Source organism: Aristolochia californica, unplaced genomic scaffold (assembly GCF_029961685.1).
Source record: "Aristolochia californica isolate CCGP_79_NKW_82.1479 unplaced genomic scaffold, dmAriCali1.0.hap1 SCAF_5, whole genome shotgun sequence".
Lineage (NCBI taxonomy): Eukaryota > Viridiplantae > Streptophyta > Magnoliopsida > Piperales > Aristolochiaceae > Aristolochia > Aristolochia californica.
Window position 1 is genome coordinate 39,075,889 of NW_027182214.1, and position 26,402 is coordinate 39,102,290.

Genomic DNA, 26,402 nt, shown 5'->3' on the forward strand with positions numbered 1-26,402 from the left:
ATAGTAATAAAATTTAATTAAAATAATAAATAAATAAATATACAACATTATTAATAACCTAAAAAAAATTATTCAAATAAAGAGTTCATGCCTTTAATATTAAAATCATCAAGTTACAAGTTTAGTACATATGAACGATACATGTTCAAAACCAATAAGATACAACCATCATTTATAATTCCATATGCAAGTCGCTATGGCATCTCAAAATTGTGCGGATCTTGTTGATTATAATGCATGTTTCCTCCGAATTTTTGTTGATTGGCTACCCTCATCCACAAGACCATCGTGATCATCACTGTCTGCATCATCCGTTGCACCAAATTGGACCCCATTACCTCCTCCACCATGCTCGTGACCCGAATCATCGTCTTCCAATTCAAATATATCATTGTAATGCATTCCACGTATATAATTGTGCAATATGCAACAAGCAATTACAATTTTTTTCTAGATCTTAAAATAAAACAGAAGAGCACCTTTCAACATTTGAAATCGAGCGTTTAAAACACCAAAATTTTGCTCAATAGTATTCTACAAAAATGAGTGCCTTCGATTGAATAATTTTTTTTCATTTCTAAGAATATTATCTCCAAATTCTTGAAAAGGATACCAAGTTCCTCGATATGGAGCCAAAAATCTTGGAAATTTTGCATAACCAGCATCGACTAGATAATATTTACCTATAATAGAAATTATATTCCACATAAAATAATTGAAGATAAAATATATAAAAAAATTACTACATAAAATATATATTATTTACCTTAAGATACAAACAGTCTATCTCGGCGAGTCAATGCACCTTTCAGTATACGGGAATCAGCTGATGATCCCTCCCATCCAGCAAGTACATAAGTGAATTGCATGTCAAATGTACATGCTGTCATCACATTTTGTGAGAGATAACCTTTTCTGTTCCAAAACCTTTTTTGTTCTTCAAGTGGGATGTTGGCTTTTATATGAGTTCCATCAATAGCCCTAATACAATCCTAATTATACCATTTCAATTAATATTGACTAATTTTGTATATTAATCTAAAATTGTTTAGTTAGAGGGCAAGTGATGTTACCTTGAAGTACGGATAAAACATTGAACTATTTAAAATCTTTGAGTGTGTGTGTTCTGAAGGCTGTTTGATGTAATCAAAGTGAAGTTTGAGAATAACATCCAACACCTTATTGAAATACCTACTTGTGGTCCAATTCGATCTAACAAACATCTCTATTGTGACACAATAGGATTGTTGTTGACCAACAGTTAGGAGAAAATATGTAAGTTGTTCTTCCACTGAGATGGTCTTTGTGGTTGATAAAAACCCTCTACTATTAAGTATCTCTACCAAATTGTGAAATACAATTTGATTCATCCTATAAACTTTTCAAAATTTAACTGGTGATTTGTCTAGTGCCTTTTGCAAATACAACGGACCATTAATCCCACAAGAACGCGATACACGTTTATCGCAATGGTAGAGATGGTATCTTCCTATGGCGACAAAAATACATGTGAATCTAATAATAGTTGCAACCTTTTCTTCGTCTGTCATAATATCCATAGAAATCTACAAATTCAATCGCCTAAAAGTCATGTTTCTTCCTAAAAGTCATAAACACAAATAAACATCAATCTTCAATCATAACCTATTTTCAATCACACTTCTACACAACCATATTCATCCACATTCCCACATATTCATACCTTTGCTCACACATCCTACCTTCAATCATAACCCTACACAACCATATCCATTTAATTGTCCACATCCATACTCATCCACCATATTCATCCACACAATATAATAACACAAAAATCATTTAAAATAAAAATATTAACCATAATAATAAGTCTTACAACGTCATTATTCAAACATCGTCATTAATACAAAATAATCATCCCAAAGAAGATAGTGTACTTAAAACGCATTACTACATTTATATTGCACAAAAGTTAAGCCACTCGACCCGCTCTTCCATTGTCATCTCCGTAAACATGACCTTCTTACTTGGCGTATCTAACCATACAGGAGCGCAAAACTTCAAGTCTGTCGGCAGGTCCGAGATTTCCCTAAGGGCTTTGACCCAATCTCTTTCGACATCACCTTCAATGCTTGAATGATTTCCTTAATTGCGTTAATGAATCTACCAGTGTCATCAGCGAACAATTCGCTTCTCTTTCTATGATGAGTTGAAGATGCAGGGTTACTTCTTCGAGATTGCTCAGCTGTCGACCCATATCCGCTAATGAATGACAATGGAGTTTCCCTAACCACATCAACATCCTCGAACTCATCCATCAGGACATGTTCTGACTCGCGAATTAGTTCATCGCCCAAATCTAAAGGAGTTATACTTGTTGCCCCATGGCTATTGAGTTTCCCACTACCAAAGCCAATTTGTCGTAAAGGGCATAGTCTTCACGTCTATATTTTTCAGCATGTCTACGCTCCTATAAGAATAAAACATCCTTTACACGTCTTGGAATAGAGTTCTAGTAATGCGAAAAACATACAAAATATTTTACAGTACATCATGATTTACTGACCTTTATGTAGTCTTGCCATACAAAATGACATGCAATAACTCGTTGTGTGGTTGCGTCCCAATCGAACGCATTAGTGTTGAGACAGCTAATTACCGTTTGGTATGTTTTCTCCTATGATCTTGTTCGATTCTTGAGCTGCTCAACAGTTTTTTTATTGACCTCATCTTCATTGAACTTATTGACACAGTCCATATATACATCATGCTTCCAAACCCCATTGGGCAACTTGTTCCCTATATTGACCTACTCGACCAAGAGATCGAGCATTTTGCTATCTTCTTCGAAGGTCCAAATGTCATATGATTGAGCTGTTTGTTGTCTTCTTACAACCATTTATACTCATTCCAGCTCGTGCTCTTATCTTCCAACTCATGCCAGCTTGTATGATGACTCCTCTTGGCTTCTCATGTGCTCATGGTGGGTCCCACCAACTCGTGCAACCATAGGTCCCACATTGTAAATGCCCAACTTGCTACAGATGATGGACAAAAAATTTTGAGTGACTGGTTTGGTGAGAATGTCTGCAACTTGACTTTGTGAAGATATATGCTTGAGATATAATATGCCGGTTTGGAATTTTTCTCGTATGAAGTGGCAATCTACTTCAATGTGCTTTGTTCTCTCATGGAAGACAGGATTTGATGTGATATGTATAGCTGCCTGATTATCATAATATAGATCCATAAGAGCTTCTTTATAGAATCTCAGTTCAGTGAGAAGATATTTGATCCATAGAAGCTCACTAACTGTGTGTGTCATAGCTCTGTATTCTGCTTCTACATGCAACCACATTCTACTTCTTGCTTCTCCATGTAACCAAATTTTCTTCAACCATCGTACAATATCCCGAAGTAGATTTTCTATCATCGATGATCTAACCCAGTTTGCATTTGAGAATTCTTCGATGTTGAAGTGACCATGATTCTTATAGAGAAGCCCTCTTCTTGAAGTTCCTTTCAAATATCACAATATCCTTTCAAGTGTTTGCCAATGACTGAGTTGTGGTTTGTGCATGTATTGACTCACCACACCTACTGTATATGATATATTTGGCCTTGATACACATAGATAAATAATTTTTCCCACAAGCCTTTGATATTTTCCAATATCCACATCTTCTCCAATACCTGCACATAACTTTGTATTTGAGTCCATAGGGGTTTCTGCTGGTCTACACCCCATCATTCTTATCTCCTCCAGTGGACCAAGGACGTACTTCCTTTAAGATAGTACAATCCCATGTCTAGATTTTAGTAGTTCAATACCTAGAAAATATTTAAATAGTCCAAAATCTTGTCTTGAATTTTGCACATATTTTTTCTTTGGTTTCTTGAATACCATCGAGATCACTTCCGGTTAAAATAATATCATCAACATATACTGCCAAAATTACCTTTCCTTTAGGTGTGTCTTTAATAAATACGGAGTGATCTACCGAACATCTGTGAAATCTAGCCCGTATGAGGGTTTGGCTAAAATTTTCAAACCATGCTCAAAGAGACTGTTTCAGACCATAGAGGAATTTCTTCAATACATACTGACTCCCCCTCAACCACATAACCAAGTGGTTAATGCATATAAATTTCTTTCTTGATATCCCCATTAAAAAAAATATTTTTCACATCAAACTGATATACCAGCCACGAAGAATTAGCCGCAAGAGATAATAAGATACATATCGAATTCATTTTTGCCACCAGAGATAATGTTTCCTCATAATCAATTCCTTAACAGAGTATATAGTCTCGTGCATTATTTTTTTCTTTCTTATTTTGATTAAATCATATTGCCTTGGAGTCTTGAGTTTAGTATCCTTGCTTGTCATTATTTTTCGTCCGTTGTCTCCGCCAATTCTAGTCCAGCCTGCTCTGTTGCTGTTTATCTAACTGTCTGATCGCTGCTGATTTCTCGTCCCTGCGGATCGTCCAGCAGCTTCATTGACTTCTAAGCTGATAGTCCCTGCCAACACCGTCAAGAAAATCGCTCCACCGAAGAGCATGGAGATTTTCCGTCCAAACTTCTTAGTCACCAATGAGGCGATGAGAGCGGCGAGATAGAGAGACGACGTGAAGGTCGTCAAAAGCTGACTGTCGAATGCCGCGCCAGCAAAATACCCGTAGTTGCAGCGGCGCCGCGTCTGGTGGCCGACAGGAGAAGTCGGACGCAGGGAGACTGATTGCCGCTCATCGACGGGGACGGGAGAGGCGAACTCTGGTGATCTGGGCCGCGCGCAGAGATCCTAAATTAACTTCACCGGTAGTTTCCTTCCACTCAGTCGGGAAAAACGATTGCTGCTGTCTCTGTTTCGGCTCTGTTCGGGTGAGAGGTCGAAGACGACGACATCTTGCGGAAAAAAAAAATTCTGCCCGAGCCGCTGACTCCGTCCAGAATACTGTTTCCGGTGAGTTGTCTTCGTCACCAAATCCATTACGGCATCGGCATCCGGGAAGAAGACGTACTACTGCTGCGTTTTTTTCGTCGTTTTCTGTTCGGCCGCAGGGAAAGACGACCCACCGTCACCGGAGAAGACGAATCTGCTGTCCCGAGCTGTTCGGTGCCGTGGGGAAGAAGCGATACTGCCGAGATTACGTTCTGCATATATTTTTCTGTTGTCCCGAGTTGTTCTGCGCCGTGAGGAAGATGAAGGTATTCCGAGTTATTCGGCGCCGTGGGGAAGAAAAGACGTTTTCCCGATTCTTGCCGATGATATTGGGAAAGAGTCCAGAATCTGGAAAAAAATTTAGGACGGCCGAGTCCTTCGGCCGCGTGAAGAAGAAGACTGTTTAAAAATGAAACTTTCCTTAGGAACTGGTTTAATTGAGCGCTAGCCCAACCCAGACCCGGACCAGCCCGTGTTCACCCAGGGACGGTTCTGTTGACCCGAGAATGCTCCTGTTCTGCTGAGCCAACTCAGACCGAATCAGCCCGGTCTGGGTCAACCTGACTCGGGCCACTTATGTTTTCTACCTCAGTATACATGTCTAGACTAAAGCTTATACATATTTTTGCCATGACTCGGATATATTGATCTACTATTTGACTCCATGCGACTCAGTAAATTTTTTCTTTGGCTGGATAATTATTTTTTGAAGAATTGACAGATTATTCCTTGGTCAGCATATTATTTGGTACAGATATGTGTAGTAGATTATTTCATGGGTCAATTTTACAAAGATTATTTTGGTTCGTTTTATATGGGTCCAAGCCCATTACAGTTATTGCTATTATGTCTCATTGGTTGAGAAATTATTATTGAAGAGGAGATGGCCTCAGTATATGTTATATCACCGTGACGGAGAAGCTTATTACTACATCCACTACCCGTAAGGACATCTATGTTATTTCACCGTGATGGAAGAGTTTAATACTAACTCTATGTTATACCCCCATGAATTGGCATTTATTACTCCTACCACTTGAAAGTCGTTGTCCTATGGAGGGACACGGTGATGGAGGAGTTTTTTTATTATTACACTTCCGAATAGCGTATAGACCCACTACCTATAGAAGAAAGGAGTGGCACTACCTATAGAAGATAGAAGTGTGCCGAACATCCAGCATATAGACCCACTACCTATAGAAGTTAGAAGTGGCACTACCTACAGAAGATAGGAGTTAATTGATTGGATTAAAGAGCAATGTCATATGAGTTGAAGTGATTTTACTCTCACTTTTCTTATGCCAGTTGGACCTCATGAACAAGAGCACCAGCGTGAGGGGGAGTGTTGGAAGATTTGCCAGATTATACAAAAAAAATTCTATATATCATTTGCAGCAAGCTGGGAGTTCATGTTGTTCTCTCATCCCCAGCTTGAGGGGGAGTGTTGGAAGATAGAGCCCAAGCCCACACGACCAAGGAAGTCTCACATATTCAAGTATATTAGAAGAAGGACCCAAGACCATAAGACCAAGGAAGACCCATGCATCCAAGAGATATAGAAGACGGGCTAAAGGCCCATAGATCAAGGAGAAGGCTCATAGGCCCACATACAATGATGGCAGGATGGTAAATAAAGAGTCATCTCATAGAGATGGCATTGATGTAATTAAGTTAAAGTTTTAGGGTTAAAACCCTAAACCCTAAGTTCAGGGGTATTATTGTAATACAATAGTTTCATAAATCTATAAATAGAGCATCAGGGGGAGGGTTAGGAATCAAGTCCATAACCCTTCTTCCTCTAGTTTTCTCTTAATGGGTTTCTCTCACTTTTTATCCATGAGCTAAATTGTTATGGACTCCATAGCATCACGAGTTATCAACAGGCGTAGGCATTAAATTATGTTAATTTACTTTTAATGTAATTCCATTTGGTTTGGTTTGGTTTAGATGTAATGTGGCATGAACCAGTTGACCCATGGGTCTAACTTGTATCTCCGTCCTCAACCTTATTTATGGGGACGTCAAGGTGAATGAAAGCAAGCATTAGAAAATTAAAATTAAACAGGTCGGATTCTCCCTCTGAGGTCCAGGTCAAGCATCCTTCAAAGCTCAATCTTTCCATTCCGAATTCCACCATTCCACGTTCCAGAAACAAGAATCCTCTTCCAGCATCAAGATTCAATATGGAGGGAAGAGAGGAAAGAAGGGTGACTCGATTTATGGCTCGGGAAGATCCTAACATCTTGGTATCAGACAGGTCCACCTTTGGGGATTCCTCTTCCCTTGAGGATTTGCACAATTAGTTGAGGACAATTGTCAAAGGACAGAAGTTCAGGCTCAATCCCTTGAAGAAGTGCGTCATACCACATCTGACCTACATGAGGCTATCAAATCCATGGACGCAGCAATCCAAGCCATACTCAGGTGACAGGACGACAGTGGCCTTCAAGCGCCGCCGCCGGCAGCCTACTCTCCACCGGCCGACCACCATCAATACCAGCCACCACCACTGCGCCACAACAATCCCCATAAGGGGCCTTCCGCACAGAGACCAACTTCGGTTCCCAGGTATTTCAAACTGGACTTTCCTACATATTATGGGTCTAAGGACCCCTTGATTTGGTTAACCAAGTGTGACCAATTCTTTTATCATAAAAAAACACCGACGGATGAGATGGTTCATTTGGCCACATACCACATGCTCGATGAAGCGCTCCTATGGTACCACCAATTCTGAAATGACCATTTGGTTCAGGATTGGGCGACCTTTAGACAATCTTGCATGATGAGGTTAGGTCCTCCAGCTAGTAGCAATCCATTAGGAGAATTAATCAATTATAAATAGAATGGATCACTAGAGGTGCACCAAAAGACCTTCCAGGAACGTTTGGCCCGTGCTAGTGAGTTTGTCAGTCACTCCCAGTATGTTCACATCTTTACTACTGGTTTGACAGAAGCTCTGCATCTGGAAGTTGAATTACATGGTCCTACAGAATTGGACCACGCTATGAATTTAGCCAGGTCAATTGAGCATAAGCAGCAAGTTCTGAAGGATTCATTGGTCAGAAAACCAGTTTGGCCAAGCAGGCACAATGCCACAACGCCAGCACCCTATTCCGGGCCTCCACGTTCTGGACCAGTGCAGCACCGCATACAGAAAGTTCTAACTCTATGCCACCAACCCCTTACTTCAAAAAATTGAATAGACAGGAGATGGAACAGAGAAAGGCCAAGGGCTTTGTTTTAACTATGATGAACAGTATGTCCACGGTCACATATGCAAAAGATTATTCAGTGTGGTTCTGTGGGAGGATTGTGAAGACATACTACCAGAGGAAGAGATTGTGGAGACAGAACAAGAGGGTCCAGAGATTTCACTTCATGCCATGACTGGCCTGCGCAGTTCTAACACCATGCAAGTTCGGGCCCAGTTGCATCATCTACAGTTACTAGCTTTAGTTGACTTTGACAGCACGCATAACTTCATCAGTAAACCAACGGCATAACAACTTGGGTTAGTAATCCAGCAGCAGACAGGCCTCTCTGTCTCAATGGCCAATGGGGCCAAAATTGCCAGTGTAGGAATATCTACAGTCACCCACTTTGATATTGAGGGACACTCCTTTATTGCAGATTTCTTAGTGATTCCACTAGCAGGATTTGATTTGGTACTTGGAGTTAAATGGTTCCAACTGTTGGGGCCTATTTTATGGGATTTTCAGGCTCTGATCATGACCTACATAGAGGACCAGCATCAGATCACATTGCATGGCACCAGTGCCCTATGCACTTTAGGCCGTTCAGGTCCAGAGCACCGACAACTGTAAGTTATCTCAATTACTTACAGACTTTGATGATATATTTCATGAACCTACTACTCTTCCGCCTATTCGCCACTGTGATCACCGCATCCGGTTGAAGATGGGAATTGAACCTATGGTGGTTCGGCCTTACCGTTACCCCCACCTACAGAAGGATGAAATTGAGAGGCAGTGCCAAAATATGTTCGCCCAGGGAATTATTCAGCCAAACAGGTCTCCTTTCTCATCCCCTGTATTACTAGTCAGAAAGCATGATAAGTCGTGGAGGTTTCGTGTGGATTACAGGCAACTCAACGCTCACACCATTAAAGACAAATTTCCCATCCCAGTGGTGGACGAGTTGCTAGATGAGTTACATGGTGCCACTATAGTTACCAAGTTGGACCTAAAGTCTGGCTATCATCAGATCCGCGTTCATCCTTCAAATGTGGAGAAGACAGCGTTCTGCACGCACCACGGTCATTTCGAGTTCCTCGTGATGCCATTGGTCTCTCCAATGCGCTTTCCACAGTCCAAGCCCTCATGAATGAGGTATTTTCCTCTCTCTTGAGGAAATATGTTTTGGTATTTTTTGATGATATATTGGTGTATAGAAAAAATTGGGACGAGCATCTTCAGTACTTTCACCAGGTATTTACTCTTGTCCCTCCCGTCATTTGGTTTTAAATAAGTCCAAATGTTCTATGGGCACCTCCGAAGTGGCATACTTGGGCCACGTTATTTCAGCACTTGGGGTGAAGGCTGACCGGAGTAAGATTCAGGTCATCACAGATTGGCCTCCTCCCACCTCCATTACAGTGTTAAGGGGATTTTTGGGTCTCGCTGGGTATTACAGGAAATTTATCCGCAGCTATGGCCAGATTGCAGCACTGCTCAACAACCTACTCAAGAAAAATGGATTCACCTGGTCCGAGACAGCGGCTCATTCCTTTCAGCAGTTGAAAGAGGCCTTATCATCAGCACCGGTTTTGCAACTACCGGACTTTAATGAGTTATTTTTGGTGGAATGTGATCCTTCAAGTGGCGGTATCGGTGCAATGTTACACCAACAAGGACACCTGATCGCTAATTTCAGCCTCCAGCTTGGCCAACACCATCACAAGTTAGCAACTTATGAGAAGGAATTGATCGGTTTAGCTAAGGCAATACAGCATTGGCTGCCTTATCTCTGGGGGCGCCCATTTTTGATTCGCACCGATCATTGCAGCCTCAAGTATCTTCTTGAGCAGCGCCTCACCACCTCCCTCAGTAGCACTGGTTAAGTAAACTGATGGGGTTTGACATTACTATGGAGTATAAACCTGGGAGTTTGAATGTGGGGGCTGATGCTTTATCTCGCCGAGACATTCCAGAGCCGCAATTACATGCTATCAGTCAGCCCAGAGCTCTCTTGTTGGATTCTATTAGGGAGGAGACACAACCGTATTCGGAACTTATTGCATTATATCATGAGATTCAGCAGGGGAGATCGGAGAAACATTGGACGGTCCAGGATCGTCTTATCCTATTCAAAAACCGGATTTTTCTGCACCACATGTCACCACTTATTCACAGCATTCTAGCCTCTTTCCATGACAGTACACATGAGGACCGACAAAAAACATATTTCCGGATCAGTCGGGACTTTTATTGGAAGGGTATGAAGCACAGTATAGCAGATTATGTAGCGATTTGTCAGATTTGACAATGGAATAAAGTTGAATCATTAAGTCCAGCCGGGTTGCTCCAACCACTTCAGCTACAGTCACAAGTATGGTCAGATATTTCCATGGACTTCATTGATGGCCTTCCCTCTTCGTCCAACAAATCCGTTATATTTGTAGTGGTTGATCGTTTCTCAAAGTATGGCCATTTCCTCCCTTTGGCGCATCCTTACACAGCAGCTCACGTAGCTCAGCTATTCATGGATAATATTGTCCAATTACATGGGATACCTACCTCCATTACCAGTGATAGAGACGCCATCTTTACCAGTACATTCTGGAAAGAACTATTCAATCTGCAAGGCACAACGTTAGCGTTCTCTTCCGCTTGCTATCTGCAGACTGATGGTCAAACCGAGGTCATCAACTGAGCGATTGAGATGTATCTTTGTTGTTTCGTGGGGGACTCACCTAAATGTGGGTTAAATGGCTCGCCTGGGTTGAATTCTGTTACAACACCTCCTACCACAGCGCACTCGAAACTACTCCATTCAAGGTAGTATATGGCAGAGATCAGCCTTGACCTTTATCGTATGAACCAGGTGCATCCAAGGTAGCCACTTTGGACCAAGCTTAGCAGAAAAGGACGCCATGCTCAGTGAGGTGCGCACTCATCTCAAGGAGGCCTAGCATACTATGAAATTATATTATGATAAGAAGCACCAAGAAGTATTATTTTCTCCAGGAGATTATGTATGGCTACGTCTCCAACATTACAGACAGCTTTCACTGACAGCCTCCAAACGCCACAAGCTCTCTCCGAAGTATTATTGTCCCTTTCAGGTGATGGACCGCCTTGGCACAGTTGCCTACCGCTTGCAGCTTCCGCCAGAGGCAAAGATCCACAATGTGTTTCACATCTCCCAACTGAAAGCCTTCTAGGGTGACTCTCCCTTGCTACACGCCCCTCTGCCCCCACTACATGAGCGACGTGTCCTTTCTACTCCAGAGCAGGTGCTGCAAACTCGTCGCATTCAGGGCAATTGGGAGATACTAGTGCAGTGGGCTGATGCTGACCCCAGTGACACTACATGGGAGCCCTTAGAAGCTTTCAGAGCCCTATACCCCTCTTTCGAGCTCGAGGACAAGCTCTTTCTCCAGGAGGGGGGTGATGTTATGGACACCATAGCATCACGAGTTATCAATAGGCGTAGGAATTAAATTATGTTAATTTTCTTTTAATGTAATTCCATTTGGTTTGGTTTAGTTTAGATGTAATATAGCATGAACCAGTTGACCCATGGGTCTAACTTGTATCTCCGTCCTCAACCCTATTTATGGGGACGTCAAGGTGAATGAAAGCAAACATTGAGAAAATTAGAATTAAACAGGTCGGATTCTCCCTCAGAGGTCTAGGTCGGATTCTCCCTCTGAGGTCCAGGTCGAGCTTCCTTCAAAGCTCAATCTTTCCATTCCGAATTCCACCATTCCATGTTCTAGAAACAAGAATCATCTTCCAGCGTCAAGATTCAAAATGGAGGGAAGAGAAGAAAGAAGGGTGACTCGATCCATGGCTCGGGAAGATCCTAACATAAATCCATAGAGTCTTGAAAATCAACAATAGCCTTTACCAACGAGTCGAGCCTTAATCCGAGCAACGAACCCATCTAGATAGTGTTTCACTATAAAAACCCACTTGCAACCGACAGGTTTCTTACCTGATGGAAGTGGAATTTTCCATATAGTGCCTGCATTTCTTTGTCCATTGCCGCCTTCCAACCTGGATTTTTGAGAGTCTCCTGATAGGACTATGGGACTGATATGTAGGAGGTAGATGAAAGAAATTAACAACATAAAGGGGATAGGGGTGAGAAGTAGAGGGCCTAGTGCAAGTCCTAGGTTCTTTACGTAAGGCAATGGGACAACTATCATATTGTGGGCCAAAAACAACAGAAGAGGATAGACTTACCTCATTGGGATCCGTAAACTCAGCAGGTGTGGTGTCAACCAGTGTGTCTGGGGGTTGAGTAGTTTCCGTAGCATAGGGCACAATCGGTCAAGGAGAAGCTAGTACTGAAGAGAGACCTGGAGGAGCATTGTCAGAATAGAATGAAGCGTCTTCAAAAAATGTGACATCCCTGGACACAAGTAAACGTTGGAGAGTGGGATTATAGCAATCATAACCCTTTTGTGTGTGTGAGTATCCTAAGAAGATACACTTGATAGATTTGGGAGCAAGTTTACTATGTTTAGGGGAGGTAATATGAACAGAGCATTGACACCCAAAGACTTTTAAAGGCAATGAAAAAGGATCAACATGTGGCAACAATAAAGAATAAGGTGATGTATTACCAAGAACGGACGATGGTAGTCGATTTATAAGAAAACGTGCGGTAAGAATGGCATGCGGCCAATATATGTATGGAACTTTCATAGCATATAGTAAACTGCGAGCTACCTCAAGAATATGATGGTTCTTCCATTCTGTTACACCATTTTGTTGAGGGTGTAGGCACATGATGTTTGATGGATAATACTATTCTCTTGACAAAAGGAGTCAAGGTCTCTGGAAGAACATTCTTTTGCATTATCAGACCGAAGTATTTTTATTTTCTGACCAAACTGGGTGAGTACCATAGCAAGAAACGATTTAAAAATCAATGGTATTTCATAACGTCCTTTAAAAAGAAATAACCAAGTGGTACGAGTGAAGTCATTAATAAATGTAATAAAGTACTTAACTTGAAAATATTTGAGATGCTCAAGGGTCCCCATACATCTGTATGGATTAAGGAAAAAGGAGTAACACTTTTAACTTCTGGACGAGGTGAGTATGTAGTCCTCTGGTGTTTTCTCAGTTGACAGACTTCACAATTTCATTCTGACCTTGCTTTAAGAGTAGGAAAAATATGATGAAGAGATTGTGCGGATGGATGTCCCAACCGGTTGTGCCATAGCTTTGTCTCAGTTTCACTAGTTGAAATAGTATTTATTTTAGGCACGACCAGGTAGTAGAGCCTTCCTTGTTCATGGCCTCTACCAATCACCTGCTTCGTTATAAAATCCTGAAACACACAAGAAGTGGGTGAGAAAGTGATAGAGCAATTAAAATATTTGGTGAACTGACTAACAGATAAAATATTCAAGGGAAAGGTAGGAACAAAAAGGATATCTGTGAGTGAAAGTGATGGTGTAATAGAAGTGGATCCTTTCCCTAGAACTTTAGTTTGAGAGCCGTTATCTATGGTAACAAATTTATGAGAAAGACACTGAGAAACTGAGTGTAATAGAGTTTTGTTACCTGTGAGATGCTCGGAGGCTCCTCAGTCAATTATCCAAGATGAAGAGGAGGAAGAGTACATACCTAAAGCGGTGGTGGCAGCTGTCGTTGAGGAGGAACTTGGAGAAGAACCCATCATTGTTTTCATTTTCTGGAACAAGTCATGCTCATCATCGGTAAGTGTTTTCTTTTCTGTTGATGTGGTTGACTGATCCTCCTTTGTATCACTTACCACGACTTGATTAGCTTTCATCCAGTCTAGTGTGCCATTAGCCTTATAACATGTTTCTATAGAGTGGCTATATCTTCCACAATAGGTGCACTCCACCCTGTAATAGCATGTATATATAGTGTGGCCATATCTACCACACTAAGTGAATTCCTTGCCATTTGTTCTGACAGAACCATTCCTTTCACCTCTTCCTCTTCCTCCCATATAATTTCTGCCATGACCTATGTCAGAACATAGCGGTCGAATGATGTTCCCCTATGTCCGAAGTACATAGCAGATGATACTTCAGTAGTAGAGGAAGAAGTGTCTGGAATACAGAGTGATGTGGCACGTATATCATCAAAGGTGGGAACAACAGAGGCGCTAAGAAGTTGACTCTTAACAACTTCGAGATATGGTTTAATATTTGCAAGACAAATGGCCTTGGTAACTTCTTCTAATCTACTATGCATATATCTTCACAAACTCGTAAGATGAAGACAACCATAAAATCATCTCTACATCATCTTCTAAACTTGGAAACCAGTAGCATGAATTAATAATAAGAATAATAAAGAAACTTATCTCAAGAGCTTCAATCTTCCTTCACAAAGAGCCTTCTTTGAGTGGATTTGACCATACTTTCTTAGAGCACTCCTTTTGACATAGGGATCCTAAATTTGATGCTCTGATACCATATTGAATTTAGGATCCCTTTACTAACATCTCAAGCAAAGTGAGAGGGAGAAAATGAAAAAATAAAAAAGAAAGCCCTAGGGTAGAGAGAAGAGAAGAAGAAAAAAAGAAGAAATCCTTTAAGTAAAAAGATACTTTACACGAGAGAGAAGTGGAGAACTACTTCACTTTGATTATTTAATTCAGAGTACAAAATCCTCTATTTATAGTAGAGGAAAGTGGTAGAGTCCATATACAATTAAACTTCATTCTTCTAATTACATTCCAACTCTAACTCTTAAAAATAAGTCTATCATGATAAGATAACTCAACATAATGTTGAGGACTCAATAGCTAACCGAGTCACCCAAAGGAGGCTCCACTGACTCATTGAGTTAACTACAAATTTCAACTAGGGAGGAGGCACCGTACCCAAGTATACAAAATTGTATTTTCCTACTTTTAATAGGTCAGATGACCCCTTGATTTGGTTACATATGTGCAAAAAAAAAATTTATACATCAAAGAACATCATAAATTGATAAGGTGGGACTGGCCGCATTCCACATGCTCGATGAAGCACAACTTTGGGTTCATCAAGTAGAGTTGGATAGATTGGTGCTGGATTGGGAAGAGTTCAAAGAATTATGCACTATATGATTCGGTCCTCCAACTCACAACAACCCATTGGGGGATTTGGTGTTGTAGTGGAACTATATCAAAAACAGTTCCAAGAAAAATTGGCCCGAGCCAGCCGGATGGTTCACATAGACCAACAAGTCAATCTACTTACAGCCGGCCTTAATGAGTCTTTAAGGTTAGAGGTGGAGCTCCACTCACATGCTGACTTGGCTCGAGCAATGAATTTAGCTCGATCACTAGAAACAAGACAAAAAGTTCAAAATAGGAGGACAGCTTGGCAAGGGGATCGGAACACTTCCACTACTTGGCAAGGGAGGTGCAACACTTCTCCTCAGATAACTTTTCCTGCAGGGCAATAGGCCAGAAATAATCCAATTACTACTCTTGCAGTAGATACATGCCCTAGAAACCCACCCGCTCAGTATATCCGAAAATTAACAAGTTTGGAGATGGCTAACCGCCAGGCAAAGAACCTATGTTACAACTGTGATGAACCGTACAGGGCAGGCCATCAGTGTAAACTGTTGTTCTGGCTCGAAGTTGATGAACTAGCTAAACCAGAAATCTGCCAAAACTGTGCAAGTCAGAACTCGGGTTATGGACCATGAACTTGTCAGCCTTGTGGATTCGGGATGTACACATAATTTTCTCAGTTTAACAGCTGCTCCACACCTTCAACTACAGATCCTTCCCCACACAACAACCACAGTTTCAGTTGCCAATGGAGAGAAAGTGCCTAGCTATGGCATTAGCAAAGCAGTAAAATTTTCAATCGATACAACTTTTTTTTATTCAGAATTTTTTGTCATACCTTTAGCTGGGTTTGATATGGTTTTGGGTGTTAAATGGTTGAAAACCTTGGGCCCTATTTTATGGGACTTTTTTACTTTAACTATGAGTTTTGCAATGGGCAGATGCCAAGTACAATTACAGGGCAGCCAAGTTGACAAGCCTCATCACATTCATACCCTACACACGTAGGACAATCCAGACAGCACCATAGAACCTCTCCTTGATGAATTCTCAGACTTGTTCCAAGAACCTTTAGGGTTTTTTCCCTTGAGGCATTGTGACCATCGGGTCTGTTTAAAATCGGGTTTAGATGTGGTGGTGGTTCGACCATACCGGTATCCAAACCTCCAGAAGATGAAATTGAAAGACAATGCCAAGCAATGCTGCAACTGGGCTTTATTCGTAGCAGTCATTCACCATTTTCTTCTCCAGTCCTACTCGTTAAGAAACATGATGGTACATGGCGATTTTGTGTCGATTATAGGGATTTGAATGCACAAACGGTCAAAGATAAGTTCCTTATTCTTGTGGTGGAGGAATTCCTGGATGAATTACATGGTTCATGGGTATTCGCCAAATTGGACTTGTGTTCCGGCTACCATCAGCTTCGTATGCATCCAGACGACATCGAGAAAATTGCCTTCCTCACTCACCATGGCCATTTTGAATTTTTTTTTATGCCATTTGGGTTATCCAACGCCCCATCCACTTTACAGGCGTTAATGAACAAGGTATTCCGAAACTATCTACGCAAATTTGTACTTGTTTTTGTTCTGATATGCTCATTTATAGTAGGCCGAAACTCAGCATTTAGAGCATTTAAGATTGGTATTTCAATTGTTACAAGCACATCAACTGTATTTAAAGAAATCTAAATGCTCTTTTACGAAGTCACATGTGGCCTATCTAAGCCATATTATTTCCCATGATGGGATCACAGTTGATTCCGAGAAGATTCAATCCATTTTTGATTGCCCGTAACCTATGAATAACTCTGCTTTGAGAGGGTTTTGGGATTAGCAGGATATTACAGAAAATTCATAAAAAATTATGGGCCGTTAGCACCACCATTGACAAGCCTCCTCAAGAAAAAATCCTTTATTTGGAATGATCAGGCCACACAGTCCTTCACTAATCTGAAATTAGCTCTTGCATCCTCACTAGTTCTGCAACTTCCAAATTTTGAGGAATTATTTGAGGTCGAGTGTGACACCTCCAGTTGGGGCATTGGGGTCATTCTACAACAAAACTTTCATCCTATTGCATATTTCAGCAGACAATTGGCAGAACGGCATCAAAAATTGGTAGCATATGGACGTGAGTTAATCGGGTTGGCCAAAGTTGTCCAACACTGGCGACCTTACTTATGGGGATGGGCATTTCTCATTCGTACTGATCATTAAAGTCTTAAATATTTGCTTAAGTAGTGCCTCACGACTTCTCCTCAACAACATTGGGTTAGTAAATTGATGGGGTTCGACTTTTCAGTGGAATACTACACCGGGCGGTAAACAAGGCTGCAGATGCCTTGTCACGACGTTTAGAGATCCGCCGCTTCTCTATGCCATCAGCCTACCTCGTTTTCTTTTCTTTGGCATGGTTAAGGAGGAAAATACCAGCAATGTGATCCTACAAGATCTGAACACAAAAATTACAGCAGGGGCAATGGACTCTAGGTGGTCAATTCACGATTCCCTTATTTGCTACAAATTGCACTTATATTTACCCCACACTTCAAAGTTGGTTTTAGTCATCCTCTCTACATACCATGACAGCACTCATGAAGGCATACAGAAAACCTTGCATCGCATTAGAGCATATTTTTATTGGCAAGCCATGAAGACCACCATTGCAGCATATGTCACAACCTACCCGGTATGTCAACGTAAAAAGGCCAAACATTTAAGTCCAGCGAGTCTTCTGCAACCTCTCGTACTCCCTACACAAGTTTGAGCCGATATCTCTATGGGTTTCATAGAAGGCCTTCCACAGTACTCAGGCAAATCGGTTTTATTTGTGGTGATGGATAGGTTCCCATGGCACACCCATATACTGCTTTCAGAGTGGCCCAGACATTTCAAGCATGTGATCGTGATGCAGTCTTTACCAGCACTTTTTGGTGGGAACTTTTTCGTCTATGCGACACCAAGCTGAAATTTTCCTCATCCTATCATCCTCAAACAGATGGCCAAACCGAGGTGGTTAACTACATCATGGAGATGTATCTCCGATGCCTTGTGGGCGATCGTCCTAAAACCTAGGTTCAATGGCGACCGTGGGCTGAATAATGTTACAATACTTCCTTCCACACAGAATTGCAGTCTACTCCTTTTCGCGTTCTCTATAGAAGTAATCCTCCTCGGCTTCTCTCTTATTCTCCGGACTCCACCTGAGTGGACTCTATTGATCAAGCACTCATTGAACGGGATCAGGTGCTATAGAATATTTTGGATCGCCTCCACAAGGTACAAGTTCGTATGAAGGACTTCTATGACAAGGGGCACAGGGATGTCTCATACAAGGAATGAGACTACGTTTGGTTATGCCTCCAACCTCATAGACAACACTCAATTGTTGGGCAAAAACGTCATAAACTTTCCCCCAAAGTACTTTGGGCCTTTCACTATTATTTGGCGCATGGGGCCGGTTGCCTATCAATTGAAATTTCCCACGGCCAAGCTTCATGATGAGTTTCATGTCTCCCTACTTAAACCCTTTCAGAGCTCACTCCCTCCTTCCACCTCGTCCCTTTCACCGGTGGATAATGGACGGGTTACTCTTACTCTAGTCATGATATTGCGTGCCTACCTTATTCATGACCAGTGGGAGATTCTAGTCCAATGGAAAGACACCGAACCAGCAGCTACTACATGGGAATAGTTGGACAACTTCAAGTAGGTCTACCCAACTTACAAACTTGAGGATAAGCTTTTTCTCCAAGAGGGGGCAAATGTTGAAGACTCAATAGCTAACCGAGTCACCCAAAGGAGGCGCCACTGACTCACTGAGTTAATTGCTTTTATTTTCATTTTATACTGCTTTTAAGTTATATTTTTCATTAATTGTTTAAGGCAAGATGTTGTAGGGGCAGAATTGTAATTATTAAACCCTAAACTCTATTTGCGTCAAACCCTATTTAGAGGGTAGAGGAATGAAGAGAAGACAAGTCTGATTTTATGTTACACAAGGTTAAGAGTTCTCCTTGAAGAGCTCTAGGGTTAAGAGTTCTTCTTGACGAGCTCTAGGTCTAGGTTCCCTCTTGAATCTGATTTCTCTCCTACCCTTTTTTATCTCTCTTGTTCTCTACAATCTTACCGAGAGAGAAGAGGTTCTACTTCTTATTTTTCGTGAACAGCAAGAGGCTAAAAATCCTCTCTTTCCGTGAAAAGCAAGAGGTTTCTAAACCTCTCATCTGTTGAGCAGCAAAGGGGCAATTAATCTCCCTTTTCCGAGTTCCATAAGAGGTTCTTATACCTCTTACCGAGAGCAGCAACACCTACTAGTGCTGAACTTGTCGTTCACGGTCTGGATTCACCACTTCGAGTTACTAGATCTATAGCAAGGGACCATTATACATAATTAGAAGTCTAACATAACTCAAACTCTAACTCTTCTATAACGACGTGACCATAGGCTGAAGATGCCAGCTTGTGGTTTATCTTTTTGGGTCCCACTTGATCTTCCAGCTCATGGGATAAGGATACCAGCTCATGGGATAAGGATACCAGCTCGTGGTATCTTTGTGGGTCCCATATTGTACCAATCAACATGAATCGGTCGTTGGTGCTTCACTAACGACGTCAGGAGATGAACTGAGTAATGCAACTGAAATAGCTGTAAATATTGACTAACCCTCCCTCATTAAGTAATACACTTTTTCTTTCACTTTCACTTTCCCCAGCACTTACAAAGTGTACTAACCCTTCCTAAATGAGAATTGTACCCATTATGGGTTTAACTCTAAAGAAATAGCTCTCAAAGTTAAGCAATTAACTCAAGAGCTACAAGAACTACATATTAGGTGTGAATCGCCAAGTTCTTTCGGGATTTCTACCGGATCTTCTTTGCGAGAAAAGGAAGTCATAACGACTACTTTCACTAAGTAGACAGATGACTGTATTACTCTAGTGAGTAAAAGTTGACCCGGAATTTCTACCGGTCATGCTAGGCAGGAAAAGGAAATCACAACTCAATCTTCCTGTGAGACTGAGGAATTAGGGACTTCTACCTACAAATCTCAAGTTGGAAATGAAGTAGTTAAAACGGATCCTCCACAAGAGGAAACGAAGCTGCTTGTGAAAGAGAAATCTTTCAAAGCACATCTGGTTACCCCATCTGAGTTCACTCGGTTGAAAAACCTAAGTAAACTAGAACATAGTGAGCAAAGTGAGTTTGATTTTCTTTGGAAAATAAGGCCGCTTAAACTCATTGATATCATCTCCGAAGAACTATCACTAAGGCCCAAAACACCTGTCGGTGCTAGTTCTAAAGAAACTATTGATCACCAAACACAATTTCAAGTATGGAATAAAAGGATTGGTGAAGGGATTCATACTCACTTTATGATTACTGACTCTAGTGGACTATGGAACAGGACAGTCATATACCCAAACACTGAACCCAAGTATATCCGGATGTTGTTCGATTATGACTTCATCGGTCAAGTTCTCATACACGTGAACGATTGGACACCTTTGGAGTTATTACCCAAAGAAATTACTAATGTTTGCAAAGCATTCAGTACAGTGGTTAAATGCAAGTCAATCCGATTAAAGTTCATTTCGACAATTGTTGAAATCACTGGGCCCAATAAGTTCTTATGGAGTCTTTCGGTAAATACTATTGAAACACTGGAAAAAGAAAGTGAACTTCCCCAGTTCAACCCAAAAATCAAACCGAAGACGAAAGACTGCCCTGAATCAAAGTGGTGTTATCGTCGCACTATTGGAATAAGGAACATAGTTCAGTATTTTAAGAGACTGATCTTAAAGAAGAAATCGTTCATCTACAAAACATCAGTCTCGTTGATGATCATATCCAAAAGCTTCAAGGAGACTCCTACTCATATCCAAAAGGCACTTGAAGAAGTTGAAAGGAAAATAAGACTTGGAAATTTTCCTAACACTAAAAGCACAAAGGAAAAATATTGCGAAATTGCTCAAGAAGCGTTTGGCGAAAAACACTCCTACAAATTTTGCGAGAAATATTTTTGCATAAGACCTACTGTTGCAATAAAGATGTCAGCAACACGTCACCAAACAATGTTTATCGCCGATAAAAACTCACGTCAACATGACGATAGAAAAGAAGATGCTCCTACATCAGCAATAATGATTTCATAGCATGAAAAGACCAAAATACCCTACATTCAGCTCCGCCGACAAATAATGCAAGGGCAAAAATAGTAATAAAGAAAATTTTGAAAATACCCATCCACTTTTTCTCAGGACCATTACTTTAAAGGGCAAAAGCAGAAAAAATTCAAAACTGAAAAACTATAAATTCAACTCTCTGGTATTCAACAAATCATAAAACAAAGAAAGAAAGCAGAGCAAAGAAGAAGGCGATTTTTGGAGACTGCACGGTATGTGCCATTTAAACCATAGTATTTGTAAAAACAGGGAACTGACCAATGACTGGTCAGTAACCTAGGGAATACTATAGTATTTGTATTTTGTATTATTTAAAATTTTTTCCGTATATATAAACAGTGTAGATATGTTTAAATAGTAATCGTGAATAGTAATTGGTGAACTATAGCATAGAAACAACACTCTTTTCTTGAGGAATTTCCATTGTAATGAATTGGTCATCATTCTAACCATAATCCATTAACCCTTCAACTGCTTGATAATTTACTGGTGGAGCTGTGGAGCTGCCCCGATGCCTCCTAGAAAGAAGAACACCAGGTTCCAAATTTGTATCCTTCCTGCGGTAAGTTCAAACTGATTTTCCTCTCGCTGAAACAGCCCTCCGTGTCAGTGCCTGGTTTTCGCCACTGGTATTATTGTAAATGCTGAGGTCATCACCATTTCACCAAAACCATATTCTGCTCAATGTCATCTGTTATCTAAATAATGCTCAACTATGTACACATATATTCATTGTTTGTCAACGTACAAGACATTCTGAAAAGCCCTCCAGTCATAAATCCCCAATATGACTCACTAAAACAATAAAAGAAAAACCTCTAATATGACTCACAAAAACAATAAAGAAACCAAAAAGGGTAAATGATGACCTGAGACAAATCCAAGTTGCGGAATCTAAGCAACAAATATGTTAAGAGTGCTCTGCACAGTTATTTGATCTAACAAAAAGCTCAAGAATTTCAGTTATATCGAAAGACTTGTGATCCCTTTCCTCACTCCAAATTTTCTGTGTTAGTTTGAGACCAATCAGATGACTCAACTGTGTTGTTCTTCCCCTTCACCTCGACACCCAAATAATCTGTCAGAACCTTCTTTACACCAAACCCACGGCTATGAGGTTTGGCAAGGATAAATGAGGACCTCTCTCCCTTGGCAGGGCTAACTAGTGGAGCAGGGGAGAAGCTAGGAGTAGCAAAGGCAGTTGCATAAGGAGTGCTCGAGACAGGCACAGGATATGACATAGGACCTCTCTTGTGAGCAATAACACTAACAGTAGAAACAGTCGAGAACTTATCCGACTGCTTGGCCAAGTCATCCACATAAAGCAGATCATCAACCCGTGCTACAATGTTAAATGCCATACTCTCCAAGACTCTGGAGTAGCTCTCTAAGATAGATTTTCCCACATCCTGAAAATTTTGAATTTAACTTTTTAGGAAACGTAATTATAGAATGACAAAACCCAAGATCAACAAAGAGAGGAGAGTTCAAATTTGAACCTTGTTATACTGTATTTTGCTCATATCCAAGGTTGTCTGTGGGAGGCCTGGAAATTTTTGCTTCAAGCATAAGAGGAGGCTTTCAGCTCTATCAGCAAGTAACTCTCTCTTATCCCCATCTACCATTAGTTCTTTGACCATTTCCCAAGATGATTTTGAATTAGTGCGATTCGAGTTGTTTACCGGTTTACTAGTTGTTCGCCGCCGCCAAATATATATTGAGGCCTCTACACGGTTGGCAATTTCTAGAGCTTGATGTTCTGAAGACAAATCTAAGCAATCGAGAAGACATTCCGGGGAGAACTGATCTGATGTAATATATCGATGTATGACATCACCCAAGCTTGTTCTTCCATTCTGAAACAGATGCAAACAAAAAAAATAATTTCTTGGTTATCTCCTATCTTTTCAAAAAATAAAATAAACAGGAACAGTAAAATAACAAAAAAGGAGAGAATTAAGAAAAAACAAAGAGAAATATTTCAATAAACTGTACAGACTAAGGTTGGCATGAAAATTAAAGCAATAACAAAGAAAAGATTATCAAAAGAAAGAATGAAAGAAAAAAAACACAAAATATTATGGGTTAAACAGCACAGACCCTGGTGTGTATGAAGTTCTCCATGTGCTAAGTAGGTATTCAACCATGAAAATTCAAGAACAAAGACACAAAAGAGACTTTTACAACTCCTTGTTTCCTCTCTAAGTTTCAAGTACCAAGCAGCAGATTTCCAGAATTAAGATTAATTGATAAACATTATAAGAACAGATGGATGTGATTTTTCCTTTACAGACAGAGAGGGATGTGAATTATATATTCACCTTTGGAAGGCTTTCTAAGTATGACCCCGGGACTTCCATCTCAGCTAAGGCATTGCTGTTGATAGCCATGGCAGCTTTAAGGATTTGATTGGTGCATTCACGTTTACTTTGCAAATTCTTTCTTGTATTCTCATGGAGACCACCAGGTGGAACACGGGGCACAGGTAGCCACCACTTCTCTTCTTGACGCTGCATACGGAAAGACGTTGAACCATCAGCTTCTGGTGCTAGGATCCCTTGGTCCACATACCAGAATTCACTGTTGCTGAAGCTTTCTAATATGTCCTACAGAAAATAAAACAAATAAGAATATGATTCTTGTAGAAGAAAGAGAGCAAGCAAGAGAATAGGTACAAAGTTCTTGATCTTACAAGAAGCAGGTTGTCTAGTTTACGAAGAGCTGGGAGATTGATAGAGAGATCAGATCGGGGTCTGCAAGTCATGACCTGCAGGACATAGATGACAGAAAAAGGTCAGGAGAGGAGTTCAAACTGCCCGCACTGTACCTGCTTGATTGTACACATTAATGTGCAATATTCAATGTTAAGAAGCTACTTTGAAGCATTGAATCCAACAGAATTAACACTATGTCTAAATTTTTGCAAGAACATGGTGATTCTAAAAATTGACATTTGAAGTGTTTAATATAGCTACCTCGAGCTTGCTTCCATCAGGAAATGTTTGCCAACAGGGTATCAGTTCAACAATGTGGTCACTAACACAGAGAAGCCACTCCATCTCTCTTCGCCACATTAACTTTTTATCAGGAGGTAGGGGCTCTAATCTCCAGAGCTGCCCAAACAGTGTAGCTAAAAGAGGGAGCACAAAAGGAACACAAAAAAGAGTCAACAGAAGTCTCAAAAAGTAGGGCTTTCTCATGAAGAACAAAAAGAAAAGGAATTCTGAACTAAAGCATGAAATCCACACAAATATTGCATACCAAAGAGATTGGTAATGGCATTTGAGATTGCTAATGCAGTGCAAACACCTTGCCCACAGCCTGACATGTCCTCTCCAAGCAAGAGTTTAGAAAATCTCTCCTTCATCATCTCAATCTCTATTCAGATACCAACAGAATCGATTATTAACCAATAAGGACACAATAAAGTGTGTTCTGCTATGACAACTAAAATTTACTTATTAATGCACTAAAATAGATAGGATGGCCGGAATGAATGCAGGTGGAAGTTATAGAGCGAGAGGAACGCAAAAATGTATCCCGGAAGAAAATTTAAACTAAAAGTAGAAACAAGTCTAAATTGCATACCAACATTGAAACTGTCGATTGAAAAGTGGAAAAGAAGAGAAAATGAAATGCACATAAAATGATTTACCAGAATAGAACGGAATCGCATTTAAGCACCGAAAGATCGAATCAATCTCACCACGCACACAAGAGTGGATCGACTGTATCCACACAAGTATGTAGATATGTTGCTTTAAAACGCAAAATGTTCAAGAAAAAGGAGAAGAGAAAAAAGCCTACTGAGTACTCACCCGATACATTAGAAATTTCTTTCTCATTTTTCCGAGGCTCCAGTTGTTTTTTCTCTCCCTCATTCCTCAAGTCGGGTATGGAACAGTGGTTAAATTCGTCCTTCCTTATTGGCCACCCCATCGACGGCGAGGCCTCGAAGTCCTCCGAACTACTCTGACTCTTTTCCTCATTTGACGTATCCGAGGTCAATATCTCAGAGCACGAACTGCTATCCCTATTCTCTTCCTCGATGGAATTCACAAACCCATCTCCTCTTTTTTCATTCTCACCCTCCTTCTCAATCAAACTCTCCATGGCGTCCTCCTCCGGTCTCCAGCACCCGCAGAAGAGAGAACTTTTGAGCCTCCTCAAACCTGAGACATGACTGAAACAAACTCCACAGCGCAAACTCACTGATGCCGACAGCCAAACACAGAAAACAGAAAACGGGTTATGACTCGCATCTTCGATCTTCACCAAACTTCTGTCCATCTCAATGCTCTCAACGCTTTCAGCGGAGGCAACTCTATCCTTACGACCGGAACCATCTCTAAGGAAAAATGGCGATATAAAACGCAAAAGGATCGTTGCCAGTTCAAATGAAGAAGCCGACGACAGCCATCATTACGAGGAACTCGCTTCAACACAGGATCCCTGAGCTACTCTTCCATTTTTTGTCTTTGCCCGGATCATTTCCGCCAATATGGCTGATTTCATGTGGAAAGTAACGGCTATAAACACCCACCCCCTGCACCCTCTCACCCTTTCTTCTTCTTACAACCCTCTTTTTCTCATGATGATTCAAGACTCCCCACTCTGGATTATAAATGCTGAGTCTGTTTGAATGGTTTTCAAAAATATTACTAAAATATTTCAGGAGCCTTGGAATGTACGAATCCCCAAGAGCAGGATTACATGAATGCCCCTCATTTATGGGACAATCCACGGACCAACCAGTGTTTCAGGCTGCTCATGAATGGCGCCGTTCAAGTTTCGCACGATCAGTAGGAGAATCACAAAAAAAACAAAACTTGAAACAGGGGCCCCTACAGATTCAACAACCCTTGATTAACACGGGACCCACTAATAAATTGATCAAGCCCTGCAGTTATTTCCCTGAAAATACTTAAATTAGAAATAGAATGTCAATAAACCGAAGATACAAAGTCCATCTGATCACAGTAAATTAACATCATGTCTGAAGTATTTATTAGACAAAATTCAAGAGACATCGGATTCCTCC

General features: G+C 40.8%; 1 protein-coding gene across 1 annotated transcript; it reads right to left on the reverse strand.

The window, feature by feature from the left end:
- Positions 1-22,053: 22,053 nt before the first annotated feature.
- LOC137965935 (rop guanine nucleotide exchange factor 7-like) lies at positions 22,054-25,938 on the reverse strand. Its single transcript, XM_068812339.1, has 7 exons — positions 25,180-25,938; positions 24,623-24,739; positions 24,337-24,491; positions 24,054-24,128; positions 23,683-23,967; positions 22,861-23,217; positions 22,054-22,770 (listed from the first exon to the last, which is right to left on the reverse strand). Exons 1-7 carry the CDS (start codon positions 25,649-25,651, stop codon positions 22,354-22,356), a joined length of 1,878 nt encoding a protein of 625 aa, XP_068668440.1. The 5' UTR covers positions 25,652-25,938; the 3' UTR covers positions 22,054-22,353.
- Positions 25,939-26,402: the final 464 nt, after the last annotated feature.

Bases quoted from the DNA above. Each gene is read 5' to 3' on its own strand.
- LOC137965935 (XM_068812339.1), bottom strand. From the start codon at position 25,651: ATGGACAGAAGTTTGGTGAAGATCGAAGATGCGAGTCATAACCCGTTT. The intron at 24,740-25,179 runs GTGAGTACTCAG...GTATCTGAATAG, and splicing joins AGAAATTTCTAATGTATCGG to AGATTGAGATGATGAAGGAG. The intron at 23,218-23,682 runs GTGAATATATAA...CATCTGTTTCAG, and splicing joins ACTTAGAAAGCCTTCCAAAG to AATGGAAGAACAAGCTTGGG.